Raw genomic sequence first — 25,581 nt, 5'->3', positions numbered from 1 at the left:
ACGACCGCCTTGGTCTAACAATATATCGCTGAACAATGTAGCGATGTAGCGAAATCTCATTCACTTTGCAGGTACTATAAAACACATGATTTTGCTGCAGTAAAAAAAACACTACAATAAACTACCACATGTGAACATACCCTTACAGCAGCCACATGGACATGGAGATGACTTATTGACTCAACTACGGTACTTGTAGATTTAATGACTCACCGTTCTCAGCGATATGCAGGCAACCCATTCAATACAGAAATAAATATATATATATACAGATACACATATTATATATTTTTTAATGTTTTTCTTTTTTCCATAAATTAACTTCTCTTTTTTTATATAGGGGCGATATACAGAGTTTTTAGTTCACGGGGCTATGATGTAATCCAAGTAAATAATCTTACCGCTGAAAAAATGCTAAAAATGCTAAAGAGCAATGCAAAAGAGGATCACACTGAGAGAGACAGCTTTGTGTGTTTTATACTGAGTCACGGAGATAAAGGAATTGTGTTTGGTACAGATGGAAAAGAATTGTCAGTCAAAGACCTAACCCACTGGTTTAATGGTCAGAACTGTTCATCACTGGTTGGGAAACCCAAACTTTTCTTCATTCAAACATGCCAAGGAAACCAATCCGATACAGGTGTCACGTATGTCAGTGACAGGAAGGATTATATGTATGTAAATGATTCTAATGGTGGACGTCTTCCAATAACAGCGGATTTCTTAACAGCCTTTGCCAGTTTTGAAGATTATGAATCTTTAAGAAATCCGAAAACTGGCTCTGTGTATATTCAGACGCTGTGCACAGTCCTGCAGGATGAGCTATTTTTGTAAGTATAAAAGAGAACCCATGTGTTAAATTATTTTTTTATATATTGTTTTGATATTTTCAACAGAAATAGGGAGGAAAAAAAATCAAATTTTAGTACAGATGGAAATGTAACTACATAAAGCTGTGCACATATTTCCAGGTATTATTTTACTTCTGTAAGATAGCTAAAGACTATTTGCAAGGAAAGAACTTAGCAGATTGTTTTGTTTTAAAATGTATCATTCTCGTTGTACAGTTTCTATGCAGCCCAAGGGCTTATTCAGCCATCCGAGTGTAGCGGTGACACGGGGAAGTTGTAGTCATGGGCATGGATGAATCCCTGCGCAGCCCTGCAGTGTCAGTCCATGCCCCGGCCACCTCCACAGTGAAGGGGATATTTGCTGGGACTTCTGGTGTATGGTACTCACTTGTGGGTCAGACCCTTGCTGTCCCGATCTTCTGAGTCACTTCTAGGTTGCCAGTAGCAGCTGCTTCTCACTTCTCAATTTCAGTACACATAGCACAGAATTCAGTGCACACCAGACACTTCTCTTCAAACTAGAATTTTACTTAGCATTTTCGTTTCAACATATATCTTCATAGTATGTGAGGCAATACTATAATAAGGGGTGTTCATGGTACTGTGCACATTCATAATGTGACGCCCTTGCGCCGCTAGGTGGTCACAGAGGAACAATTCACCTGACATAACACCATCCCACATCAGGTACCATCTGCCACAAAATCCTAGTCACCCCCCCAAGGTAGGAAGGACACACCAGTGGGCAGGACCAGGCGGATTGGGAGCGCCCACCTAGGGGTCTTGAGGATCCGGGGGCGGGAACAAAGTAGTTCAGGTTGGAGTTCAGTGGAGTCAAGGTCAAGGCTGTGCCAAGTGGGAGGGTAGCCAGGGTAGTGGCCCTGGTCTACTGGCTAGGTGGCAAGCAGTGGACCGTGTCCAAAGGCGACGAGAGTCCGGTTGTGGGAAATCCAAAGTTATTATTATTATTATTTATTATTATAGCGCCATCAATTCCATGGCGCTTTACATGTGAAAGGGGTGTACATAATAGGGACAAGTACAATAATCATAAACAATACAAGACACAAACAGGTACAGGAGGAGAGAGGTCCAGAACAGGGTTGGAGCCCGCCGGTACCGACAGAGGAGATCCGGTCCGGAAACCGTGCACAGGCGGGGTACCTGGACCCTAGTTAGAAGACGGTTGCAAGCCCCTTCTCTAATTAACCAGGCCGGGAGCAAGGTTCCAGACGTTGTTCTAGAAGTGTTAGCCCACATAGAGCGAAACGGCAGCCCACCGCGGGGGATAGGGTATCCGCAAACACCCACTGAGATCCTAAGGGTTAGTTTTCGCGGGCACGACTCCCAACCACAACAGCACCGGGAGTGGACTTCCCCGTTCCATACGGAGTCATCCAGAATTGAGAAAATTACAGAGTGCCGGAGGAAGGGACATCGGTACACCAGCCCGGGTGTGGGACCCGAGTACACCCGGACACGGCAGCCGGCCACTGACACCTTGGTTTACCAACAGACTTGTGTGCAATTATTCAACAGTGAGTACACCAACATTCCCCGGTCCGGCCACCTCCGGCCTACATCACTCCCTGTGTCCTGGACACTGAGCCCCGGAGCATCCACCCCTACCCACGGAGGGATTAAACAACCAGCTGCCACTCCATCGCTCTCGAGTGCTCTCTCTAACAGCAGCGGTGGTACTCTATATTACCACACACCGTGGGTGGCGTGACGAAGTATCCACAGCAATCCCCGTACATATACGCCCCCCTTTATTTGAGTGTCCGCGTGACCCCCGGGTCCTGAAACCCCTCGAGCCACTGCGGATCTGGATCCGAGCAGCCCAGCTGCTGCTGACATGGGGGCGGCACACCTCAAAACCTGACGTCACGAACAGGATTGTAACCCAGCCACCTACCTGGTGGAAGTGTGCCTTGCTTTGGACTGTAAACGGTGATCCGTTTGAAAATGTTTCGACATTTTGCCGCCATTTTTGGGCACGAAAAAACAACAAGCCGGCGTCTTCTTCCCCGGAAAAGGACGCGAAGTTGAAGCCCCGCCCCCTGGGAACGCGAAGTTGGTGACTCCCCAGACAGGAAGCGAAAGTTACAGTGGGTCCCGTGAGACTGCTGTCGAAAAACCAAGGAAGAAGAACCGTAGAGATGTCGGCGCCTGAGAATGATGGTGGAGCAGCGGTCCCCGCTGACGCAGCGGCACCCGCGGCAGAGTTGAATGACGGAGAAGCAGCGGCTCCCGCTCCGGATGCAAGAGCGGTAGCTCTGATGGTCCCGGCAGTCACCCAGAGTATGCTGATAACCTTACCTTATGTGCCCGGCGCTGCTTGGTTACCTCAGTATGATAGACGACCTGATGCCCTGCAGGTATTCAAAAAGAAAATATGCACTGTTCTTGATATGTACGCCATGACTGGCAAGCAGCGCGCATCAGTGGTGTTGGGACAGCTAACCGGTGCCGCTGAGCAGGAAGTAGAAACTTGGGCCTACGAGGACCGGACCTCGGTAGCCACCATTTTCGACAAACTACAAGTCGCTTTTAAAACATGCACGGAAGCGGAATTACGGATGCAGTTCTACAATTGCCGTCAGCATCCCCAGGACAACATCCAGGACTATGCCTTGAGGCTACAAACTGCCCTGCGCACCCCGAGGCAGATAGACTCCATTACTGAGCTGGAGAGCAATAAGATGCTGGTAGAGCAGTTTCTGCAGGGGCTGGTGTCAGCCGAAGACCGTAAACAGCTCCGGCTGTGGGCCCTAGAACATCAGGATTTGAACTTTGCAGTTCTAAAGGACCAGGCCATTAAGGCTTTACAAACGTCAGGAGCTAGTGACCATATACCATCACCCTGGCCAACTGATACTTCTCACGTGTCTGTGAAGCCTCCTCTGTTGGCCCTACCGGCACCCGCAGTGCCTCCCGGAGCCCCTGATGACCTGTCGTCCCAAGTTCAACGCTTGAGTAAGGACGTCGCTAGGATCCTCGCGATCCAACAGCTCCAGCCAAAGACCAAGCCTCCGGAAAAAATCCAGCTTACCAACAGCCCGGAAGATGTCCCGTGGATGCAGAGAAGGAACAACAACTGGTATGGACAACCTGTTTGTTACAAATGCAATAAGACTGGCCACTATTCTCGCCAGTGTCCTTTAAACGAGCAACCCCTGAGGCCAAGGGCCAGTCCTAAGGAATAGACCCACAAGGCCCAGCTGATTGGCGTGAGCGGTATGTCGGAGGTCGCCCCATCATCTCCCTCGCTGTGGACGGTATCCCAACGTTCGCACTTCTGGACACTGGCTTGCAGGTAATAACCATACCCTATGTACTGTATAAGCGCTACTGGTCTGATGATGATCTCACCCCACCAGACTCTGGCCTTACCATCATTGCGGCCAATGGACTCCCCATGACCCAAGTGGGGTTCAAAGGGGTGACTCTGAAGGTGGGGCGAGTGGAGCTAGAGCATCAAGGACTCATTGTGGTGCAGAATGACCCTAGTGACCGTAACCCAAAAATGGTCCTAGGGACTAATGTTATTGAGAATAGTATGGGAGAAGTGTTGCATTTGCTACAACATCTGTCTGCAACTGCAGGAGCGGATTGGCAGTGGGCGGACCCTCCTGCAGCGGCAACAGGTGAACTTGTCTGGTGGAGAGATTGGTGGTGTACGAGTGATGGATCTAGCGACTCTAGTAATTTTTCTGCGAAGTGAGATGATGATTTGGTGCAGGGCAGCAGTAAGTACCCGTGGACAGGATTACCTGGCAGTAGTAGAGCCTCTGCCATCAGAGCACTGGCCCACAGTAATGGCAGCCAGAGGAATAATTAATAGTATAGTAAAATGAACCCCAGCACTCGAATGAAGACAAAGAGGGAATATGCGTGAGTGATTTTATTGACTGACACACTGCAGAAGGAACCTAACCAGAGCAACAGCACCAACGTTTCGGCATAGAGCCTTTCTCAAGGTTGTTGCATCACTGGTCAGAATAGGGAAATGCGGGTCTCGAGGGACAACCGGAGATGGACAAATAGAGGTAAGGTTCCACACGTATTGCAGAGTGTGCTCGTAGGTGAAGGGGTGACAGGATCTGGCTGCAGCCATTCTCCCTGCCACTGTGCCAGCTCCGGATCTCCACTGCAGGCGTCCATTCACCTCACATTGTGATCCTGTCACCCCTTCACCTACGAGCACACTCTGCAATACGTGTGGAACCTTACCTCTATTTGTCCATCTCCGGTTGTCCCTCGAGACCCGCATTTCCCTATTCTGACCAGTGATGCAACAACCTTGAGAAAGGCTCTATGCCGAAACGTTGGTGCTGTTGCTCTGGTTAGGTTCCTTCTGCAGTGTGTCAGTCAATAAAATCACTCACGCATATTCCCTCTTTGTCTTCATTCGAGTGCTGGGGTTCATTTTACTATACTATATGATTCTTTATCCCCATAGCACCTATATTGTGAGTGGTAGAGCCTTTAATCTCCAAGTATCGAGAGGAATAATTAATGTCCGGAAGGGGAGAGTGCCCGTGAGAGTGATGAATTGCGGAGAGGAAGAGGTTAAGCTACCCCGATATGCCACCATTGCTAAGTTGTTCACCGTAGACACCCATGCCATCCAGACAACAGCATCCACCATCACTGCATCCCAGTCGACCAGTGATAGTTCACCAGAGCAGCTAGAGAAGTGGTGTCAAGAACTACATGTAGGCACCAACTCCACACCTGCACACCACAAAGAAGGGGTTTACAGGGTAGTGCAGGAGTATGAGCAAGTCTTCAGTAAACACCCATTAGATTTTGGGAGGATCAAAGGGGTCCAACACCACATTCCCACAGGGGCGCATCCACACATCAAAGAGTGATATAGGCCCATTCCACCCGCACGTTACTGTTAGGTTGACCTAACGGTCACAGCTGTTGCCAGCGATGTCCGAATGCAGAGAGGGTACCGGTGACCCCCCCTCGGCTATTCCAGCTCTCAATGAAAACAAGCAAACGCCGTTATACACATAAGACTGGAGATGTGCGGCTCCGAATAGAAAGTGTATTGGTATTGTTTACATTACAAAGTTATACAAAGTTGATTAGGGCGTAACTATGCAACATACATAATCATTAATCTACATTCATTAAGGCGTGGATTGCTTATTCCCAGCAAGAGAAATTAATATAATGACTTATACTCCCATAACAAGATGTTTTTCAGTCGTCTCTAAGTCAAAACATTCTGCGTCCTTGAGGTTGGTCTCACAGTTTATTACGCAAATAAGTCTGGTTTGGTCTTGCCAGGGAGAATGAATTTCTATTATTTTCTAAGTCAGTGAAAAAGGTTAACTCTTTCCTCACAATCCCCCCTATTGGCGTGATTGATGGACAGGGGGCCATCGAGAAGCTGTGGACTATAGAGAAAGCAGGCTAGCCTCCAGATACTATCTGAGCCGCGGGTTTGCTCAGGGAGTGTCGTCTCACATCCGTCACCCAGGACTGCCTGCATGCCTCTCGATAGGAGTCTCATCATGATACGCCAAGGTGATTTCTAGAGGAAAGAGTAGAGAAGAGAAAAAAGGCATATTAATGATTTCATACGGGTGCTGAATAATCATTGTATCTACATTGCTTCAAGCAGCGGGAAAACAAAGCCATTAGCAACTTGAACACTACATAAGCAACTAGTAAACAGAGTAACACTTGGTGTCATTGACTGATAGTCTATTGTAACAGCCTCCCCATTGAAACACTTCGTTTATTGGGACTGGTATGGCTAAGTATGGCATGGAAGAGGCTGTCACAGGTGCGTGCGTACATATCCAGCAGTCTGTGATCTCAAGTTTTTCAGCTAACACTTCATGATGGGTCTCAAATGAATTCTGCCGTGGTGTAGAAGGCCCCAAAAAGGGAGTACACATAGAAATACTTATCAGCAGTATTAGGCCTTCTTGCAATGGCTGGCATGGACCCATGTCGATCTCCCCTCAAGTTTGACGGAGGTTGGAGTGGTCAGCTGGACAGTCAAAGGCCCTTCGAATCGTGGCTCAAGGGTCTTTTTCACGTGCTTCTTTAGGTAGACCCGGTCACCAGGCTTTAGAGAGTGGGTTCCTGGAACGGCATCAGGCTCAGGTAGAGAAGAGTAGACCCTTTGGTGGGTTTCAGTTAGTCTCTTCTGCAGGGAAACAACATAAGACGTTAGGCTATCACATTGCAGGTGTAACTCCTGCGGGAAGTAGCATCCTAATCTGGGTGCACTACCAGAGTATTTCAAAGGGTGAGAGCCTGTGCTTTCCCTGCGGGGTAGTCCTTATAGAGTAAAGAGCTATGGGGAGACATTCTGTCCATGGTCTACCAGTCTCCTCCACTGCCTTGGCTAGTTTGAGCTTTAGAGTTCCATTTAACCTTTCCACTTTCCCTGATGACTGTGGGTGGTAAGGCGTGTGTAAGGCTGACTGAATGCCTAACAGGGCACAGGTGTTCTGGAAAACTTGTCCAGTGAAATGAGTACCTCGGTCTGACTCTATGACTTCAGGGAGTCCAAACCGAGGCACCAGCTCACAGGCCAATTTCTTTGCTGTAATTCGGGCCGTGGCTGAGCTTACAGGATATGCCTCTGGCCATCCTGAGAAGAGGTCTACACAGACAAGTACAAACTCGTAGATGCCATGTTTTGGCAACTGTATATAGTCTATTTGTACTCTTTGAAATGGGGCAAACGTCTTTGGCATGTGTCTTTGCGGGGTTTTAGTTAGCTGGCCTGGATTATGTTGTTGACAGATGTGATATTATATATAGCTGAATCCAAGAGGAGCAGTGAACAATAGGATAAACAAGACCTAAAATATAACGTTTATTAAATATACATAAAATGAGCAGAAGCTCACAGGTGAGTAAAAACAATAGCCAGCACACAATAAATAATGGTGCTAAAAACAATAGCCAGCACACAGTCAATAATGGTGCTATAATAGGGCATACATAGAAAAAGCCCAAGTCAGATCACCCTTGGTAAGGAGAATACAAGATGACAGCCCTCAGAGCAACTAAGGAGCCTCCTATGAATTACCCAAAGGATGATCAGACAAACAATAGAGACACCTACCTCCTTACTGCCAAATACTGGGGGTACAGTGGAGGGCAATAGTGTCCCAAAACTGCTTCTTATGGATCAAGAAAAACGTATTTCTCATTTAATCCTCTATAGGGAACGTTCTTACCAGATCCTGAAGAGATGGCAGGGCGACTATACCAAATTAATCAGGTCTCCTAGGGGAGCTGTCAATCAGCTCTTCAAATCCCACAGGAATGCCACGAAAGAAAACTCCATATATTTGTCAGAAACACTCACTCCCAACGCGTTTCTTGGGGATCAATCATCAGGGGAGTATGGGCGAAAGGCCTTGGGTACTGCTTCAAATATTTCCAATAGTGCAGTAATGTCATGCCCAAGACACTAAAAGAAAAGACAAAGTGTATAAAATAAGCCCAAAGCAGTGCATTAGAAAGGCCTATCCAAATGCCCCAAAGATAAGAAACTCACCGCACACAGCGTGTACCATAGTGAACCTTTAGAAAATGCCGCGCTGGCGTCCCGGAAACATGCTCCATTTATATCCCGGCGCATGCGCAATGGCACAATAACACTCAGTGACGTGCATACCAGGATGCATCAGAGCCGGAAGTGCACGTCATCGGGCGCCGTGTCTCACAGGGAGAACGTAGCCCAGTCCAGTGACATCATATCCTGGAGAACCGCTCGCGCTGAAAGGATAGAGCGCGTTGCCATCGCAACCAAAATGCGCTCCCACAAATCCAGAACGGCGGTTCACAATGTTTTACACATGCTGGCGATAAATCGTCGCATGGTAGGCATAAAGGCCACACATGGCAGTGTATCAAAATTGGCCTTGACACAGACATCCACATAATAAGGTAGAAGAGATATATTTTGTAATATGAAAAATGAGAGGTAATCAAGAACAGAGAATCAAAAACGGAAGGTGTCCCAGAGGGTCACACAGAAATCCATATAGCCAAAAGCAGTAAAAACCACTATAAGTCAGGTAGAGGCAAATACCTCTTATACGACAGCCTAGAATAGGGTAAAAAATCAATTGAAATCCCAGACACTTGGCCCAAGGGTTAAACATCGTTATACCCAATCCATCCAGATCAGAGGGTAATTTAACACCTGACCTATGTAAATTGAGGGTCGGCCAGCGAAAACGTAGGGAACAAAAAGGGGCAAAACATACGCAGCAAGAACAGAGACAGAGAAACTAAGGTGCCCGCTAGTAAACCCCTACAAAACATCCTCTCCCTACCTATCAAGCGGGGGTCGGCACCCTAAAAAAGTCCGCGTAGATGGTGCCCCCACTCGGCCGTCGTCTCACCCTCCTATACTTACCCTATAGGCTAAAGTGCTCCTACAGGAAGGGTGTAAAGGACAGTGACTCATTCAGACCTGCTGATGCCATCGTGTTAAGATTGTAAATCCAATAACACTCTTTCTGGAGTACCTTCTTATCCCAGTTTCCACCTCTGGGCGGGGGATGAATGAGGTCAATCCCCATGATTCTTAAGCTTCTCAGGTCACCATTGTGGAAGTTGTTAATGTGTCGGGCGACCGGGGTATCATTTTTCTTGAGGATGTCATTCTTGTGTTCCCCCACTCTTCGTCGCAGCTCCCTGATAGTCTTCCCAATATAGAGTTTTCCGCATACACATTTCATCCTATAGATGACCCCCTTTGACTTACAGGTGATCATTGATCTTATGGGAAAACTCCTACTGTCCTTTTGGTCCGTGAACTCCTTGCCCTCCTCAATGAACCTGCAATTCACACAATCGTGGCATTTGAAACAGCCCCTAATTGCACTTCCCGCTGTCGCTGGCCCACCCTCGCTAAAATGGCTGTGCACAAGTCTGTCACCCAAGGATCTTGCCTTCCTATAGGTAACAGACGGCTGCACCAGCAAATGTTTCTCAATCAGGGGGTCCATCTGTAAAACATGCCAATGTTTGGAGAGGATTCCCCTGAGGTTCCCCGATCCATTATTATAGGTCGTGATGAACCTCAGGACGTCCTCAGGCTCCTTTTTCCTCTCGTTTGGGTTTAACAGCTTGGTACGATCCATATTGCGTACAGAAGTATACGCCTTATGGATAATGCCCTCAGGATAGCCTCTATCCCTCAAACGTCCCATTAGGTCATGGGCCTGTTCCTTGAAGCCTGCTTCCTCAGAGCAGTTACGCCTCATTCTTACAAATTGCCCTTTCGGGATTCCTCTCTTCAGTGGGGCAGGGTGGGCACTTTCCCACTTGAGTAAGGAATTAGAGGACGTCGCCTTCCTAAATGTGGTATTCAAGAGGCGACCATCTGTTCCTCTTTCCACCAACACATCAAGGAAGGCCAGGCTATTCGTACCCACCTCGCTGGTAAATCTCAGGCCGATGGTATTGTCATTAAGTTTGGCAATGAAATGGTGGAAACCATCAATCTGACCCTTCCAGACCACGAAGACGTCGTCAATGTATCTCAGCCATAAGACGACGTCCTCGGTGTCTAGAAGGCCACCAAACACAACCGTTTCCTCCCACCAGCCCAGGAGGAGGTTGGCGTACGATGGGGCACAGCAACTCCCCATCGCAGTCCCCCTGAGCTGGTGAAAGAACCTCCCTCCAAAGGTAAAGACATTCCTAGTGAGACAAAACTCCAAAGCTTTTATAACGAAGTCATTATGCTGGCGGAATTGACTACCTCTCGATCCCAGAAAGTATCTAACTGCCTCCACTCCCGCCGTATGCGGGATAGATGAATACAGAGCTTCCACGTCAATAGAGCAGAGTAGCATCCCTTCCTCAAGGAAAATGTCTTCTATCCTACGTAGGAAGTCAGTTGTATCCCTGAGGTAGGAGTTAAGGGATAACACAAAGGGGCGCAAGATATTATCGACATACACACTGAGCTTCTCCGTTAGACTACCTATGCCCGAGACAATGGGGCGACCTTTCAAGGGGCTCAAGCCCTTATGTATTTTGGGTAGAATATAGAAGGTCGCCACCACTGGAAAGACAGGCAGAAGATACTCAAACTCGTTCTTATCAATTACATTGGACCCCAAAGCCTCCTCCAAGAGGATCTCTAACTCCTCCCTATATCCCTGGAGTGGGTTGGAGTCCAACATAGCATAGCAGAATTCGTCCCTAAGGATATTTAAACAAATATCCTTATATTCACTGGAGTCCAGTATCACCACATTCCCCCCTTTATCAGAGGGTTTTATGGTGATACTGGAATCATTCTCCAGGCTTTTCAGACTGAGTATTTCTGCCTTGGTCAGATTATAATGACCCCTATGTCTCCCCCTGTTGTCTCTAATATCTTCAGTGACCAGATTGACGAATATATCAATTGCGTCAATCTCGGTCATGATTGGGGGCATCTTCACGCTCTTGTTCTTCAGACTCGTAAAGGGACCTTCGCCCAAATCATTCGGGTTCGTGTCTCCAAGGTGGAAAAGCAATTTTACATCCTGGAGAAGCTCCTCTGGAATCCCAAGCTCAGCTGATGTTCTCTCTGTTTGTCTACCAAAAAACTTTTTCCATTTGAGGCGTCTTGCAAAAAGATGCAAATCCTTAATTGCCTCAAATTCATCAAAGTCAGTTGTCGGTACAAAAGACAGACCCTTGTTCAAAATGGATAAATCCATCTCAGTGAGGGATCTTGAAGACAAGTTTATCACCTGAGGAGCCCCGCCTACACTTGCGGGTTGAGCTGTCCTTTGCTCCTCAGGTGATATTGGTTGTCTAAAAAACCCCCCCTGTTGCCAAAATTATGTGAAGCTCCTCTGTAGTTGGACCTTCCCCTTCCTCTCTGTTTTTTATATTGTTGTGGGGGTCTGAAGGAATTGTTCCTGGTGTCTGAATCAGAAAACTCTGCATCCGTTGAGGAGATATCAGTCTCACTATGTCTAATATTGCGATTATTAGAGGGGAAATAAACCCTATTTTCTTTAAAGTCCTGGAGGTCCCTTATATAAAATTTATGTTTCTTTTCTTTTAGTTTATATTGAAACTTCTCAATTACTCCCTGCAAAACTAGCTCTTTGTTTGCAAACTCAGCCTCGTTAGTAGAGTTGAGCGCGGTTCGTGGTTCGTGGTTCTCCAGTTCTAGGCTCGAGTGATTTTGGGGCATGTTCTAGATCGAACTAGAACTCGAGCTTTTTTGCAAAAGCTCGATAGTTCTAGAAACGTTCGAGAACGGTTCTAGCAGCAAAAAAACAGCTAAATCCTAGCTTGGTTTCTGCTGTAATAGTGTAAGTCACTCTGTGAATCACACTATTATGACATTTCAGTGTATAGTGTGCGTGAACAGCGCCTTCAGATCACTGCTGTTTCTATAATGGCGATCGCCATTTTTTTTTTTTTTTCTTGTCTTCCTTCCCTAAGCGCGCGCGTCTTGTGGGGCGGGCCAGCATGTCAGCCAATCCCAGACACACACACAGCTAAGTGGACTTTTAGCCAGAGAAGCAACGGCATGTGTGATAGGATGTCCATGTAACATGTCCCTGCATTATAAAAACTGACATTTTCCTCCAGGACGCCATTATCTGCCTTCTGCGTCTTTGGTGTCAGACATCACTGTCGCAGCTCCGTCCTCCTGAGTCCTATCGCCGATACAGCTGTATGCGCTGCATACACAGCGTTAGACAGCTTAGGGAGAGCACATTCTAGCAGTCCTTTTAAGGGCTCAAACCGGCAGGGTCAGAGAGCCATAGGTGACAGGTCCTGAAAACAGCAACAGCGTCTGTGTAGCCAAGGTCAGGGATTTCCTCCCTGCATTTCACCATTAGGAGGGAATAGAAAGGCAGGCTTCCATTCCTCTACCCAGAGCCCCACAATCCTGCCACTGTACCCTCCTGTCCTCTGCACACTCCAACTCATTATAACTAAGCCATTATACTAGCAAACACTCAGTGTACCTAGTGGCATCCTAAACGTGGCTATTGGACTTTGCTATAGTCCCACTAGTGCAAAGACATTTGCAGAGCACGTCTGCCTGCATTGCAGACTCCAACTCTTTTTAACTAAGCCATTATACTAGCAAACAGTCAGTGTACCTAGTGGCATCCTAAACGTGGCTATTGGACTTTGCTATAGTCCCACTAGTGCAAAGACATTTGCAGAGCACGTCTGCCTGCATTGCACACTCCAACTTTTTTAAACTAAGCCATTATACTAGCAAACACTCAGTGTACCTAGTGGCATCCTAAACGTGGCTATTGTACTTTTGTCTATTCACACTATTGTAAAGATATTTGCAGCACGTCTGCCTGCATTGCACACTCCAACTCATTATAACTAAGCCATTATACTAGCAAACAGTCAGTGTACCTAGTGGCATCCTAAACGTGGCTATTGGACTTTTGTCTATTCACACTATTGTAAAGATATTTGCAGCACGTCTGCCTGCATTGCACACTCCACCTTTTTTTAACTCAGCCATTATACTAGCAAACACTCAGTGTACCTAGTGGCATCCTAAACGTGGCTATTGGACTTTGCTATAGTCCCACTAGTGCAAAGACATTTGCAGAGCACGTCTGCCTGCATTGCACACTCCAACTTTTTTAAACTAAGCCATTATACTAGCAAACAGTCAGTGTGCCTAGTGGCATCCTAAACGTGGCTATTGGACTTTTGTCTATTCACACTATTGTAAACATATTTGCAGCACGTCTGCCTGCATTGCACACTCCAACTTTTTTTAACTCAGCCATTATACTAGCAAACACTCAGTGTACCTAGTGGCATCCTAAACGTGGCTATTGTACTTTTGTCTATTCACACTATTGTAAACATATTTGCAGCACGTCTGCCTGCATTGCACACTCAAACTTTTTTAAACTAAGCCATTATACTAGCAAACACTCAGTGTACCTAGTGGCATCCTAAACGTGGCTATTGTACTTTTGTCTATTCACACTATTGTAAACATATTTGCAGCACGTCTGCCTGCATTGCACACTCAAACTTTTTTAAACTAAGCCATTATACTAGCAAACAGTCAGTGTACCTAGTGGCATCCTAAACGTGGCTATTGTACTTTTGTCTATTCACACTATTGTAAACATATTTGCAGCACGTCTGCCTGCATTGCACACTCAAACTTTTTTAAACTAAGCCATTATACTAGCAAACACTCAGTGTACCTAGTGGCATCCTAAACGTGGCTATTGTACTTTTGTCTATTCACACTATTGTAAACATATTTGCAGCACGTCTGCCTGCATTGCACACTCAACCTTTTTTAAACTAAGCCATTATACTAGCAAACACTCAGTGTACCTAGTGGCATCCTAAACGTGGCTATTGTACTTTTGTCTATTCACACTATTGTAAAGATATTTGCAGCACGTCTGCCTGCATTGCACACTCCAACTCATTATAACTAAGCCATTATACTAGCAAACAGTCAGTGTACCTAGTGGCATCCTAAACGTGGCTATTGGACTTTTGTCTATTCACACTATTGTAAACATATTTGCAGCACGTCTGCCTGCATTGCACACTCCACCTTTTTTTAACTCAGCCATTATACTAGCAAACACTCAGTGTACCTAGTGGCATCCTAAACGTGGCTATTGTACTTTTGTCTATTCACACTATTGTAAACATATTTGCAGCACGTCTGCCTGCATTGCACACTCAAACTTTTTTAAACTAAGCCATTATACTAGCAAACACTCAGTGTACCTAGTGGCATCCTAAACGTGGCTATTGTACTTTTGTCTATTCACACTATTGTAAAGATATTTGCAGCACGTCTGCCTGCATTGCACACTCCAACTCATTATAACTAAGCCATTATACTAGCAAACAGTCAGTGTACCTAGTGGCATCCTAAACGTGGCTATTGGACTTTTGTCTATTCACACTATTGTAAAGATATTTGCAGCACGTCTGCCTGCATTGCACACTCCACCTTTTTTTAACTCAGCCATTATACTAGCAAACACTCAGTGTACCTAGTGGCATCCTAAACGTGGCTATTGGACTTTGCTATAGTCCCACTAGTGCAAAGACATTTGCAGAGCACGTCTGCCTGCATTGCACACTCCAACTTTTTTTACCTCAGCCATTATACTAGCAAACACTCAGTGTACCTAGTGGCATCCTAAACGTGGCTATTGTACTTTTGTCTATTCACACTATTGTAAACATATTTGCAGCACGTCTGCCTGCATTGCACACTCAAACTTTTTTAAACTAAGCCATTATACTAGCAAACACTCAGTGTACCTAGTGGCATCCTAAACGTGGCTATTGTACTTTTGTCTATTCACACTATTGTAAAGATATTTGCAGCACGTCTGCCTGCATTGCACACTCCAACTCATTATAACTAAGCCATTATACTAGCAAACAGTCAGTGTACCTAGTGGCATCCTAAACGTGGCTATTGGACTTTTGTCTATTCACACTATTGTAAAGATATTTGCAGCACGTCTGCCTGCATTGCACACTCCACCTTTTTTTAACTCAGCCATTATACTAGCAAACACTCAGTGTACCTAGTGGCATCCTAAACGTGGCTATTGGACTTTTGTCTATTCACACTATTGTAAACATATTTGCAGCACGTCTGCCTGCATTGCACACTCAAACTTTTTTAAACTAAGCCATTATACTAGCAAACACTCAGTGTACCTAGTGGCATCCTAAACGTGGCTATTGTACTTTTGTCTATTCACACTATTGTAAAGATATTTGCAGCACGTCTGCCTGCATTGCACACTCCACCTTTTTTTAACTCAGCCATTATACTAGCAAACACTCAGTGTACCTAGTGGCATCCTAAACGTGGCTATCGGACTTTGCTATAGTCCCACTAGTGCAAAGACATTTGCAGAGCACGTCTGCCTGCATTGCACACTCCAACTTTTTTAAACTAAGCCATTATACTAGCAAACACTCAGTGTACCTAGTGGCATCCTAAACGTGGCTATTGGACTTTTGTCTATTCACACTATTGTAAACATATTTGCAGCACGTCTGCCTGCATTGCACACTCCACCTTTTTTTAACTCAGCCATTATACTAGCAAACACTCAGTGTACCTAGTGGCATCCTAAACGTGGCTATTGTACTTTTGTCTATTCACACTACTGCAAATCTATGTGCAGCACCTCTGCATGACACCCTCCTGCTCTGTTTTTAATAAGCTATAATGATAGCAAAAAATACTGCCATTTAGTGGCATCATAGAACTGGCTGTTGTATTCCATTAGTGCCCCACTGGTGACAAGCTATTTCTAGCACCTCTACATGACACCCTCATGCACATTTTGCTACGCTAATGTTATAGCAAACTCATGGAATTCATTGCTGCATTTCATAATTCGGAGGGATAGAAAGTCAGGCTTCCTTTAGCTTTTCCTTCTGTTCATAGACAGCATCTCCAAGAGCAATTTCCCCTCCACGTCTAAGTGTGGAGAGGCAGCTAGTGCGCATGCGTGTGCCGATGTACCCCAGCTGCAGCATAATTACAGTGTTTCGCCTAGTGAGTATGCTCAGCCTGAATGTGTTATTCCTGACGCTAAGTCTTCTTTTCGGGATACAGCGCATGCTCCCACACTAAGTGTGAAAAGCCTCTTTGCACAGGTGCTTGCATTCCGTGCCGGGTCTAAGTCCTGTTTTGTGCCTAGACACCATGCTAAAGCTGATAGTCTTTTTTCAGAGACTGTATTTCATGCTACTGAGCATGCTCAGGCACTTCCTGCATCAGAGACTAGGTCCGGTAATGAACTCTTTGGCCCTGGCCCTGATGTGGGGGTCCCATATAGACCACAGGGCATCAGGTGTCCTCCCAAATGGCTTGCAGAGGCCCACACCTATGACTTGTCACCGCATTATTGATGGTCAGACGATGACTGGTGAGGTGTTTGGGTCATGGCAGCCATGAGGTCATCATTGAAGTTGCGGTTCCAAATAGGACGCTAGTTATGCCACTCATGACGTGTCACTCTACTTTTGTCTCCAGGAGGTGCATTGTGGTTCACCCTGGTTTGGGGCGGACCCAGGTTATAAAAGGGGCTGGAGCCAACAAGGAGGTGCGCAGTCTTCTATTATGCTCCGAAAGAGCACACCTCCATGTGTTGAACCCATTGCGGCTTTAGGCCAGAGGTAGGCAGGGATAGGGTGTCGATGCAGGCCACCACCACAGTTGGTAACGCAGAACGGTTAAGACCAGCTCCTGTCCTACCAGTCCTGCTTGTGCAGCCCAGTGGCATTAACAGGCCTGCTGCTGCTGATGCGCCTGCTGTCCACAGATGTGCCCCTACGCACACGGTCAGCGTACTCAATGGCCCCTGTGTTGTTAACAGGGAGTTCCTGGGCTGGGTGGGCATGTGGACCCTGTGACGCTAACAGGGCTCACAGTCTCCAGATCCGAATGGCGTCTAACTCGGTTCAGGCTACTATTAGTTTCATAGCCACACAGCTCTGTATCCTCCACCTAACCTTCCAGTTGCCAACCTCTCCTTTTCCAACTGGGAGCACGGTGGACACTGACTGCTGATGGGGATATATACCTTTCTCTTTCTTTTCTTATTAATTTTCGTTATATAGCGGTAACATAGTATATACCACTTTATCCAAATCTGCCAGTCCCACTGTAACAGATGGTGTTTCTTCAGCAAATGTTACTGTTGCTTAACCACCAAATCCACGGACCAAAACTTTTTTCCCCTTTCCAACACACCTGTTCCCCTTTCCACCAGCATCTGTCCTTTTTCAACTCATTTTGGTATATGACCAAAAGTGCAACTCTGCAGGGACACCGTACTCAACGCCATCTCAGCACAGCAGCCATCCCTCGGTCCCTCCGATGTGGACAAGTAAAAGACCATTTCCTCATATCCATGACAAAGCGTTGAGATTCACTCTGTGCAGCACTGGTGTTTAGTGGAAAAGTAGATCTAAGATTGCGTACCACATTCTGCAGATACTCCTGTATACGTGCGTCCATTTCTATGGCAGGAATTATTTTGCCAAATTTTGTCTTGTACCGGGGATGTAACAGTGTGGCAACCCAGTATTCTGGATTACTTTGAATTCGTACAATCCGAGGGTCATGTTGTAGGTAGTGCAGCAAGAAGCCGCTCATGTGTCTTGTGCATCCAGGAGGACCAAGTCCTTGGTGTGTTGGTGGCAGAGAGGTGAGAATCGTGCCTCCTTCCTCTGCCCTCTCCCCACAACCTCGCACAACCGAAATGTGAGCAAGCTCTCACTCATCTGCTGAGTCTTCCATGCCCATCGCCAGTTCGTCCTCCATTTCTTCATGGGCTCCTGCACCTTCCTCAACACTTTTTGCTGATACTATGCGCCCTTGTTAATCCCTCTCCCTCACCATGACTGCCGCATAGGTGCCGCTGACCATCTGGACCTCGTAGATCTTGTTATCCCTTCCGCATATGACTCCTCCTGTACTTCCTCCCCTTCCTCTTGTCCCAACACCTGACTCCGAATAATAATTACAGTGCGCTCCATCATGTAGATGACCAGAATTGTCACGCTGAGAATGACATTGCCAGTGCTAAACATCTTCGTCGACATTTGTAAACTGTGTAGCAGGGTGCATAGGTCCTTGATCTGACACCACTCCAGCAGCGTGATCTGCACCACCTCTGGATCAAGTTATCCCAGGCTATATGTCATAACGTATTGCAGCAGGGTTCGGCGGTGCTGCCACAAACGCTGCAACATGTGCAGATTCAAATTCCTGCGTGTGGGCACATCGCATTTCAGGCGTTTAACCACCAGACCTAAAGACTTCTGTAGCGACGAAAGTTGTTGAACTGCTGTGTACGCACGATGGAAGTGAGCACATAGCGAGCGTGCACGCTGCACAAGGCCATGTAGGCCGTGATGGTGTTTTAAAAATTGCTGGAGAATTAGGTTCAACACGTGAGCCATACAAGGCACGTGTGTCACATTGCCCTGACGATGGCCCGCAGCCAGGTTTGCATCATTGCCGCACACGGCTGTTAAGTCACCAACGGAGTCCGCTCCGTCAATTTGTACTCCGGTCGCCAGGTGACAACGTGTTCCTTTCATGAATAGTGCTGATGATGGGAGAGGAGTCGATGCCAGCGGCGCAGGTGGACGCAGGTTATGCTCACCCACTGGGCTGCATTACCTTGACAGATGCAGAATCTCTGGCTGAATGTAGCTGGTGGGTATCTCACAGATGAAATACCATCATTCAGCTACAACCAATGGGAAGACACCACACCCTTTTTTATGCCCATCCTGTCTGCAGACCACTGCCAGACATAGCTATGACCTCTGGTTACTTTTACCCCCAGTTCAGTTTTATGATTTTGTGTGCTTGTTACCTGACTACTTTTCCTGCTTGCTGTTTATGTACCTTGTTGGCCGATCCGCATTTCACCTCTGCTTGTTTTCTGATTAAGTCCTGGCCGTCCCATTCTGTTCCTGTTCCTCAATTAATGTTTTGACCCTGCCTGACTACTATTCTCTGGAACTGCAGCCTTCCACAGGTATTAATCACCTTGGGCCCTGTGCAATTCCTTATCCCTGTATAGGGGTTAAAGGGTTTCAGGGTTCTAGGGGTCCTGCTTGGTGAGTGGCTTCCCTCTAGCCTATCATTAACAGCCCATCTGAGTGTGTGGATCAAGGAAGGCATTACACCGTGCTCTCTGCAGAAGGCTATGTGGGCCAGGATAGTGCTTTAAAAATTGCTGGACAACCAGGTTCAACACATGAACCACACAAGCCATGTGTGTCACATTGTCACAGCGAAGGGCCGCACCCATGTTTGCATCATTGTCGCACCCGGCCTTCCCTGGCTGCTGGTTGAGTGGAGACAACCATTGATGAAACTCGGTATCCAGAGCTAACCGTCCACAACTTCTCAGCGGTGTGACTCACATTTCCCATACATTTCAAAGTAAAACTTTGACCGCCTGATGGCATTGAGCTCTGCTGCCAGCATAGTAAGGAGGTGTGTGGTAGTCCTTGTGCGCAGTTACAAGGAAGGGTGGCCTGACCACACAGGGTTTGCGCCAAGGTGGAGGACCCACACGAGGTTGAAGAGGCAGAAGCAGTGTATTAACTTCTACATACAGAAGAAGGATTGAAACAACTCGTGGGGACGGCAAGACTTGTACAGCAGACCCTTCTCCATCTCTCACCATAGTTTGCCAGTGCCCAGTCAGTGACATGTAATGACCCTGTCTATGCTTACTGGTCCAAGTATCTGTGTTGAAATGCACCCTGTCGCACACAGAGTTTCTCAAGGAAGTGGTGATGTTGTGTGCGACATGCTGGTGTAGCGCGGGCATGCTTTTCTTGGAGAAGAAGTGGTGATTGGGCATCTTGTACTGGATCACAGCTACAGACATAAGGTCTCTAAAATCCTGTGTGTCCACTAGGCGGAAAGGCAGCATTTCGGTAGCCAACAGCTTACGGAGGGATAGAGTCAACCTCTTAGCTTTGTCATGGGTCGCAGGAAGTGGCCTTTTATTTGACCACATCTGAGGGACAGAGATCTGGCTGCTGTGTGTAGACGGTGTTGAGTAGGGTGTCCCTGGAAAAATGCAGGTTTGTGAGGAAAGTGCAGGCGGAGACATGATGTTGCCTTCATCCAACGTTGGTGCTATCGATGTCTGAGAGAGCTGTACACACTCACTTGTTTCCCCTTCCAAACCAACTGACGACCTACCAAGCAAACTGCCTGTTGCGGTTACAGTGGTGGAAGTTGTGGGTGGAAAAACAGGTGTGACAGCTGTCCCCACAGTCCTAGAAGATGACGAGCGCGCGGATGCACTGGAAGGGGCAGGCGGTGGATGGTTCGCTCCGCTAGGCCGCATTGCAGCACGGTGAGCTTCCCACCGGGCCATATGATATTTATTCATGTGACGATTCATGGAAGAAGTTGTCAAACTGCTGAGGTTTTGACCTCTACTAAGAGAACCATGACAAATTTTACAGATCACATAATTTGGGCGATCTTTTTCTATGTCAAAAAAAGACCAGGCTAGGCAAGGCTTAGAGGCCATGCGACCTGTTGATCCACCCCGAATAATGCTCAGAGGCAGAGTGGTGGCTGAGGATGCAGTTGTAGACGTGCTACCAGTGCTCCGACTCTGTCCAGGAAGGCGCAAGGTAACTTCGTCGTCGGTTGCATCCTCCTCCACCGCCTCTGTTGACCTCCTCGAGTGTCTGACTGTGGGTTGACAGTAGGTGGGATCTAGAACTTCATCATCAATTGTTGTGTTTGCACTCCCCTCCCCCTCAGACCGAGCCTCTTCTTGCCCTGACCGAATATTTAAGTTGTCATCCCAATCGGGTATCTGCGTCTCATCTTCATCAGTATGTTCCTCATTGACTATAACCACAGGTGTTGGAAAGGCAGCATTTTGGTAGCCAACAGTTTGCAGATGCTGAAAGTCAACCTCCAAGCCATGTCATGCCCTTCTAAAAGCATGTAAAACACAGCGAGGGGACTCCAACCACAGTCTCCCTCGTTTCCACTAACTGGGCCACACACACCCCACTTGACTGGCATCGGTTGACCCCCCTTTTGAAAAAGAAAAAGATGCTTTGCATGAAGCACTCTCAAAAATGCGCGTGCCTTTCCCGTCCCCTGGCTGACCCAGGGGAAGAAAAGTCCTCTGAGAGCCATGACTTGTTCATCTTGGTTCTTTTAGAAACACAGCGAGGGGACTCCAACCATAGTCTCCCTCGTTTCCACTAACTGGGCCACACACACCCCACTTGACTGGCATCGGTTGACCCCCCTTTTGAAAAAGAAAAAGATGCTTTGCATGAAGCACTCTCAATAATACGCGTGCCTTTCCCGTCCCCTGGCTGACCCAGGGGAAGAAAAGTCCTCTGAGAGCTATGACTTGTTCATCTTGGTTCTTTTAGAAACACAGCGAGGGGACTCCAACCACAGTCTCCCTCGTTGCCACTAATTGGGCCACACACACCCCACTTGACTGACATCAGTTGATGCCCCTTTTCAAAATGAAAAAGATGCTTTGCATGAAGCACTCTCAAAAATACGCGTGCCTTTCCCGTCACCTGGCTGACCCAGGGGAAGAAAAGTCCTCTGAGAGCCATGACTTGTTCATCTTGGTTCTTTTAGAAACACAGCGAGGGGACTCCAACCACAGTCTCCCTCGTTTCCACTAACTGAGCCACACACACCCCACTTGACTGGCATCAGTTGAGCCAATTTTCAAGATGAAAAAGATGCTTTGCATGAAGCACTCTCAAAAATACGCGTGCCTTTCCCGTCCCCTGGCTGACCCAGGGGAAGAAAAGTCCTCTGAGAGCCATGACTTGTTCATCTTGGTTCTTTTAGAAACACAGCGAGGGGACTCCAACCACAGTCTCCCTCGTTTCCACTAACTGGGCCACACACACCCCACTTGACTGGCATCGGTTGACCCCCCTTTTGAAAAAGAAAAAGATGCTTTGCATGAAGCACTCTCAAAAATACGCGTGCCTTTCCCGTCCCCTGGCTGACCCAGGGGAAGAAAAGTCCTCTGAGAGCCATGACTTGTTCATCTTGGTTCTTTTAGAAACACAGCGAGGGGACTCCAACCACAGTCTCCCTCGTTTCCACTAATTGGGCCACACACACCCCACTTGACTGGCATCAGTTGACCCCCATTTTCAAGATGAAAAAGATGCTTTGCATGAAGCACTCTCAAAAATACGCGTGCCTTTCCCGTCCCCTGGCTGACCCAGGGGAAGAAAAGTCCTCTGAGAGCCATGACTTGTTCATCTTGGTTCTTTTAGAAACACAGCGAGGGGACTCCAACCACAGTCTCCCTCGTTTCCACTAACTGGGCCACACACACCCCACTTGACTGGCATCAGTTGACCCCCATTTTCAAGATTAAAAAGATGCTTTGCATGAAGCACTCTCAAAAATACGCGTGCCTTTGCCGTCCCCTGGCTGACCCAGGGGAAGAAAAGTCCTCTGAGAGCCATGACTTGTTCATCTTGGTTCTTTTAGAAACACAGCGAGGGGACTCCAACCACAGTCTCCCTCGTTTCCACTAATTGGGCCACACACACCCCACTTGACTGGCATCGGTTGACCCCCCTTTTGAAAAAGAAAAAGATGCTTTGCATGAAGCACTCTCAAAAATACGCGTGCCTTTCCCGTCCCCTGGCTGACCCAGGGGAAGAAAAGTCCTCTGAGAGCCATGACTTGTTCATCTTGGTTCTTTTAGAAACACAGCGAGGGGACTCCAACCACAGTCTCCCTCGTTTCCACTAACTGGGCCACACACACCCCACTTGACTGGCATCAGTTGACCCCCATTTTCAAGATTAAAAAGATGCTTTGCATGAAGCACTCTCAAAAATACGCGTGCCTTTGCCGTCCCCTGGCTGACCCAGGGGAAGAAAAGTCCTCTGAGAGCCATGACTTGTTCATCTTGGTTCTTTTAGAAACACAGCGAGGGGACTCCAACCACAGTCTCCCTCGTTTCCACTAATTGGGCCACACACACCCCACTTGACTGGCATCGGTTGACCCCCCTTTTGAAAAAGAAAAAGATGCTTTGCATGAAGCACTCTCAAAAATACGCGTGCCTTTCCCGTCCCCTGGCTGACCCAGGGGAAGAAAAGTCCTCTGAGAGCCATGACTTGTTCATCTTGGTTCTTTTAGAAACACAGCGAGGGGACTCCAACCACAGTCTCCCTCGTTTCCACTAACTGGGCCACACACACCCCACTTGACTGGCATCGGTTGACCCCCCTTTTGAAAAAGAAAAAGATGCTTTGCATGAAGCACTCTCAAAAATACGCGTGCCTTTCCCGTCCCCTGGCTGACCCAGGGGAAGAAAAGTCCTCTGAGAGTCATGACTTGTTCATCTTGGTTCTTTTAGAAACACAGTGAGGGGACTCCAACCACAGTCTCCCTCGTTTCCACTAATTGGGCCACACACACCCCACTTGACTGGCATCAGTTGACCCCCATTTTCAAGATCAAAAAGATGCTTTGCATGAAGCACTCTCAAAAATACGCGTGCCTTTCCCGTCCCCTGGCTGACCCAGGGGAAGAAAAGTCCTCTGAGAGCCATGACTTGTTCATCTTGGTTCTTTTAGAAACACAGCGAGGGGACTCCAACCACAGTCTCCCTCGTTTCCACTAACTGGGCCACACACACCCCACTTGACTGGCATCGGTTGACCCCCCTTTTGAAAAAGAAAAAGATGCTTTGCATGAAGCACTCTCAAAAATACGCGTGCCTTTCCCGTCCCCTGGCTGACCCAGGGGAAGAAAAGTCCTCTGAGAGTCATGACTTGTTCATCTTGGTTCTTTTAGAAACACAGCGAGGGGACTCCAACCACAGTCTCCCTCGTTTCCACTAATTGGGCCACACACACCCCACTTGACTGGCATCAGTTGACCCCCATTTTCAAGATGAAAAAGATGCTTTGCATGAAGCACTCTCAAAAATACGCGTGCCTTTCCCGTCTCCTGGCTGACCCAGGGGAAGAAAAGTCCTCTGAGAGCCATGACTTGTTCATCTTGGTTCTTTTAGAAACACAGCGAGGGGACTCCAACCACAGTCTCCCTCGTTTCCACTAACTGGGCCACACACACCCCACTTGACTGGCATCGGTTGACCCCCCTTTTGAAAAAGAAAAAGATGCTTTGCATGAAGCACTCTCAAAAATACGCGTGCCTTTCCTGTCCCATGGCTGACCCAGGGGAAGAAAAGTCCTCTGAGAGCCATGACTTGTTCATCTTGGTTCTTTTAGAAACACAGCGAGGGGACTCCAACCACAGTCTCCCTCGTTTCCACTAATTGGGCCACACACACCCCACTTGACTGGCATCAGTTGACCCCCATTTTCAAGATGAAAAAGATGCTTTGCATGAAGCACTCTCAAAAATACGCGTGCCTTTCCCGTCCCCTGGCTGACCCAGGGGAAGAAAAGTCCTCTGAGAGCCATGACTTGTTCATCTTGGTTCTTTTAGAAACACAGCGAGGGGACTCCAACCACAGTCTCCCTCGTTTCCACTAACTGGGCCACACACACCCCACTTGACTGGCATCAGTTGACCCCCATTTTCAAGATTAAAAAGATGCTTTGCATGAAGCACTCTCAAAAATACGCGTGCCTTTGCCGTCCCCTGGCTGACCCAGGGGAAGAAAAGTCCTCTGAGAGCCATGACTTGTTCATCTTGGTTCTTTTAGAAACACAGCGAGGGGACTCCAACCACAGTCTCCCTCGTTTCCACTAATTGGGCCACACACACCCCACTTGACTGGCATCAGTTGACCCCCATTTTCAAGATGAAAAAGATGCTTTGCATGAAGCACTCTCAAAAATACGCGTGCCTTTCCCATCCCCTGGCTGACCCAGGGGAAGAAAAGTCCTCTGAGAGCCATGACTTGTTCATCTTGGTTCTTTTAGAAACACAGCGAGGGGACTCCAACCACAGTCTCCCTCGTTTCCACTAATTGGGCCACACACACCCCACTTGACTGGCATCAGTTGACCCTCATTTTCAAGATGAAAAAGATGCTTTGCATGAAGCACTCTCAAAAATACGCGTGCCTTTCGCCTCCCCTGGCTGACCCAGGGGAAGAAAAGTCCTCTGAGAGCCATGTCCACATTGTCAGTGGACAGACGCGTGTGCTTATCTGCCAGCAGACCCCCA

General features: G+C 47.5%; 1 protein-coding gene across 1 annotated transcript in view; it reads left to right on the top strand.

Annotated features, from left to right (window-relative positions):
* Window positions 1–25,581, top strand: part of LOC142245979 (caspase-8-like) — a 121,274-nt gene that overhangs the window by 72,550 nt on the left and 23,143 nt on the right. The window contains exon 8 of the mRNA XM_075318986.1: window positions 341–830. Within this exon, the coding sequence (XP_075175101.1) occupies window positions 341–830 (490 nt within the window). The remainder of the gene's footprint in view (window positions 1–340; window positions 831–25,581) is intronic.

This window comes from Anomaloglossus baeobatrachus, chromosome 7, assembly GCF_048569485.1.
Source record: "Anomaloglossus baeobatrachus isolate aAnoBae1 chromosome 7, aAnoBae1.hap1, whole genome shotgun sequence".
Taxonomy (NCBI): Eukaryota; Metazoa; Chordata; class Amphibia; order Anura; family Aromobatidae; genus Anomaloglossus; species Anomaloglossus baeobatrachus.
This window is presented reverse-complemented; position numbering and strand designations above follow the sequence as displayed.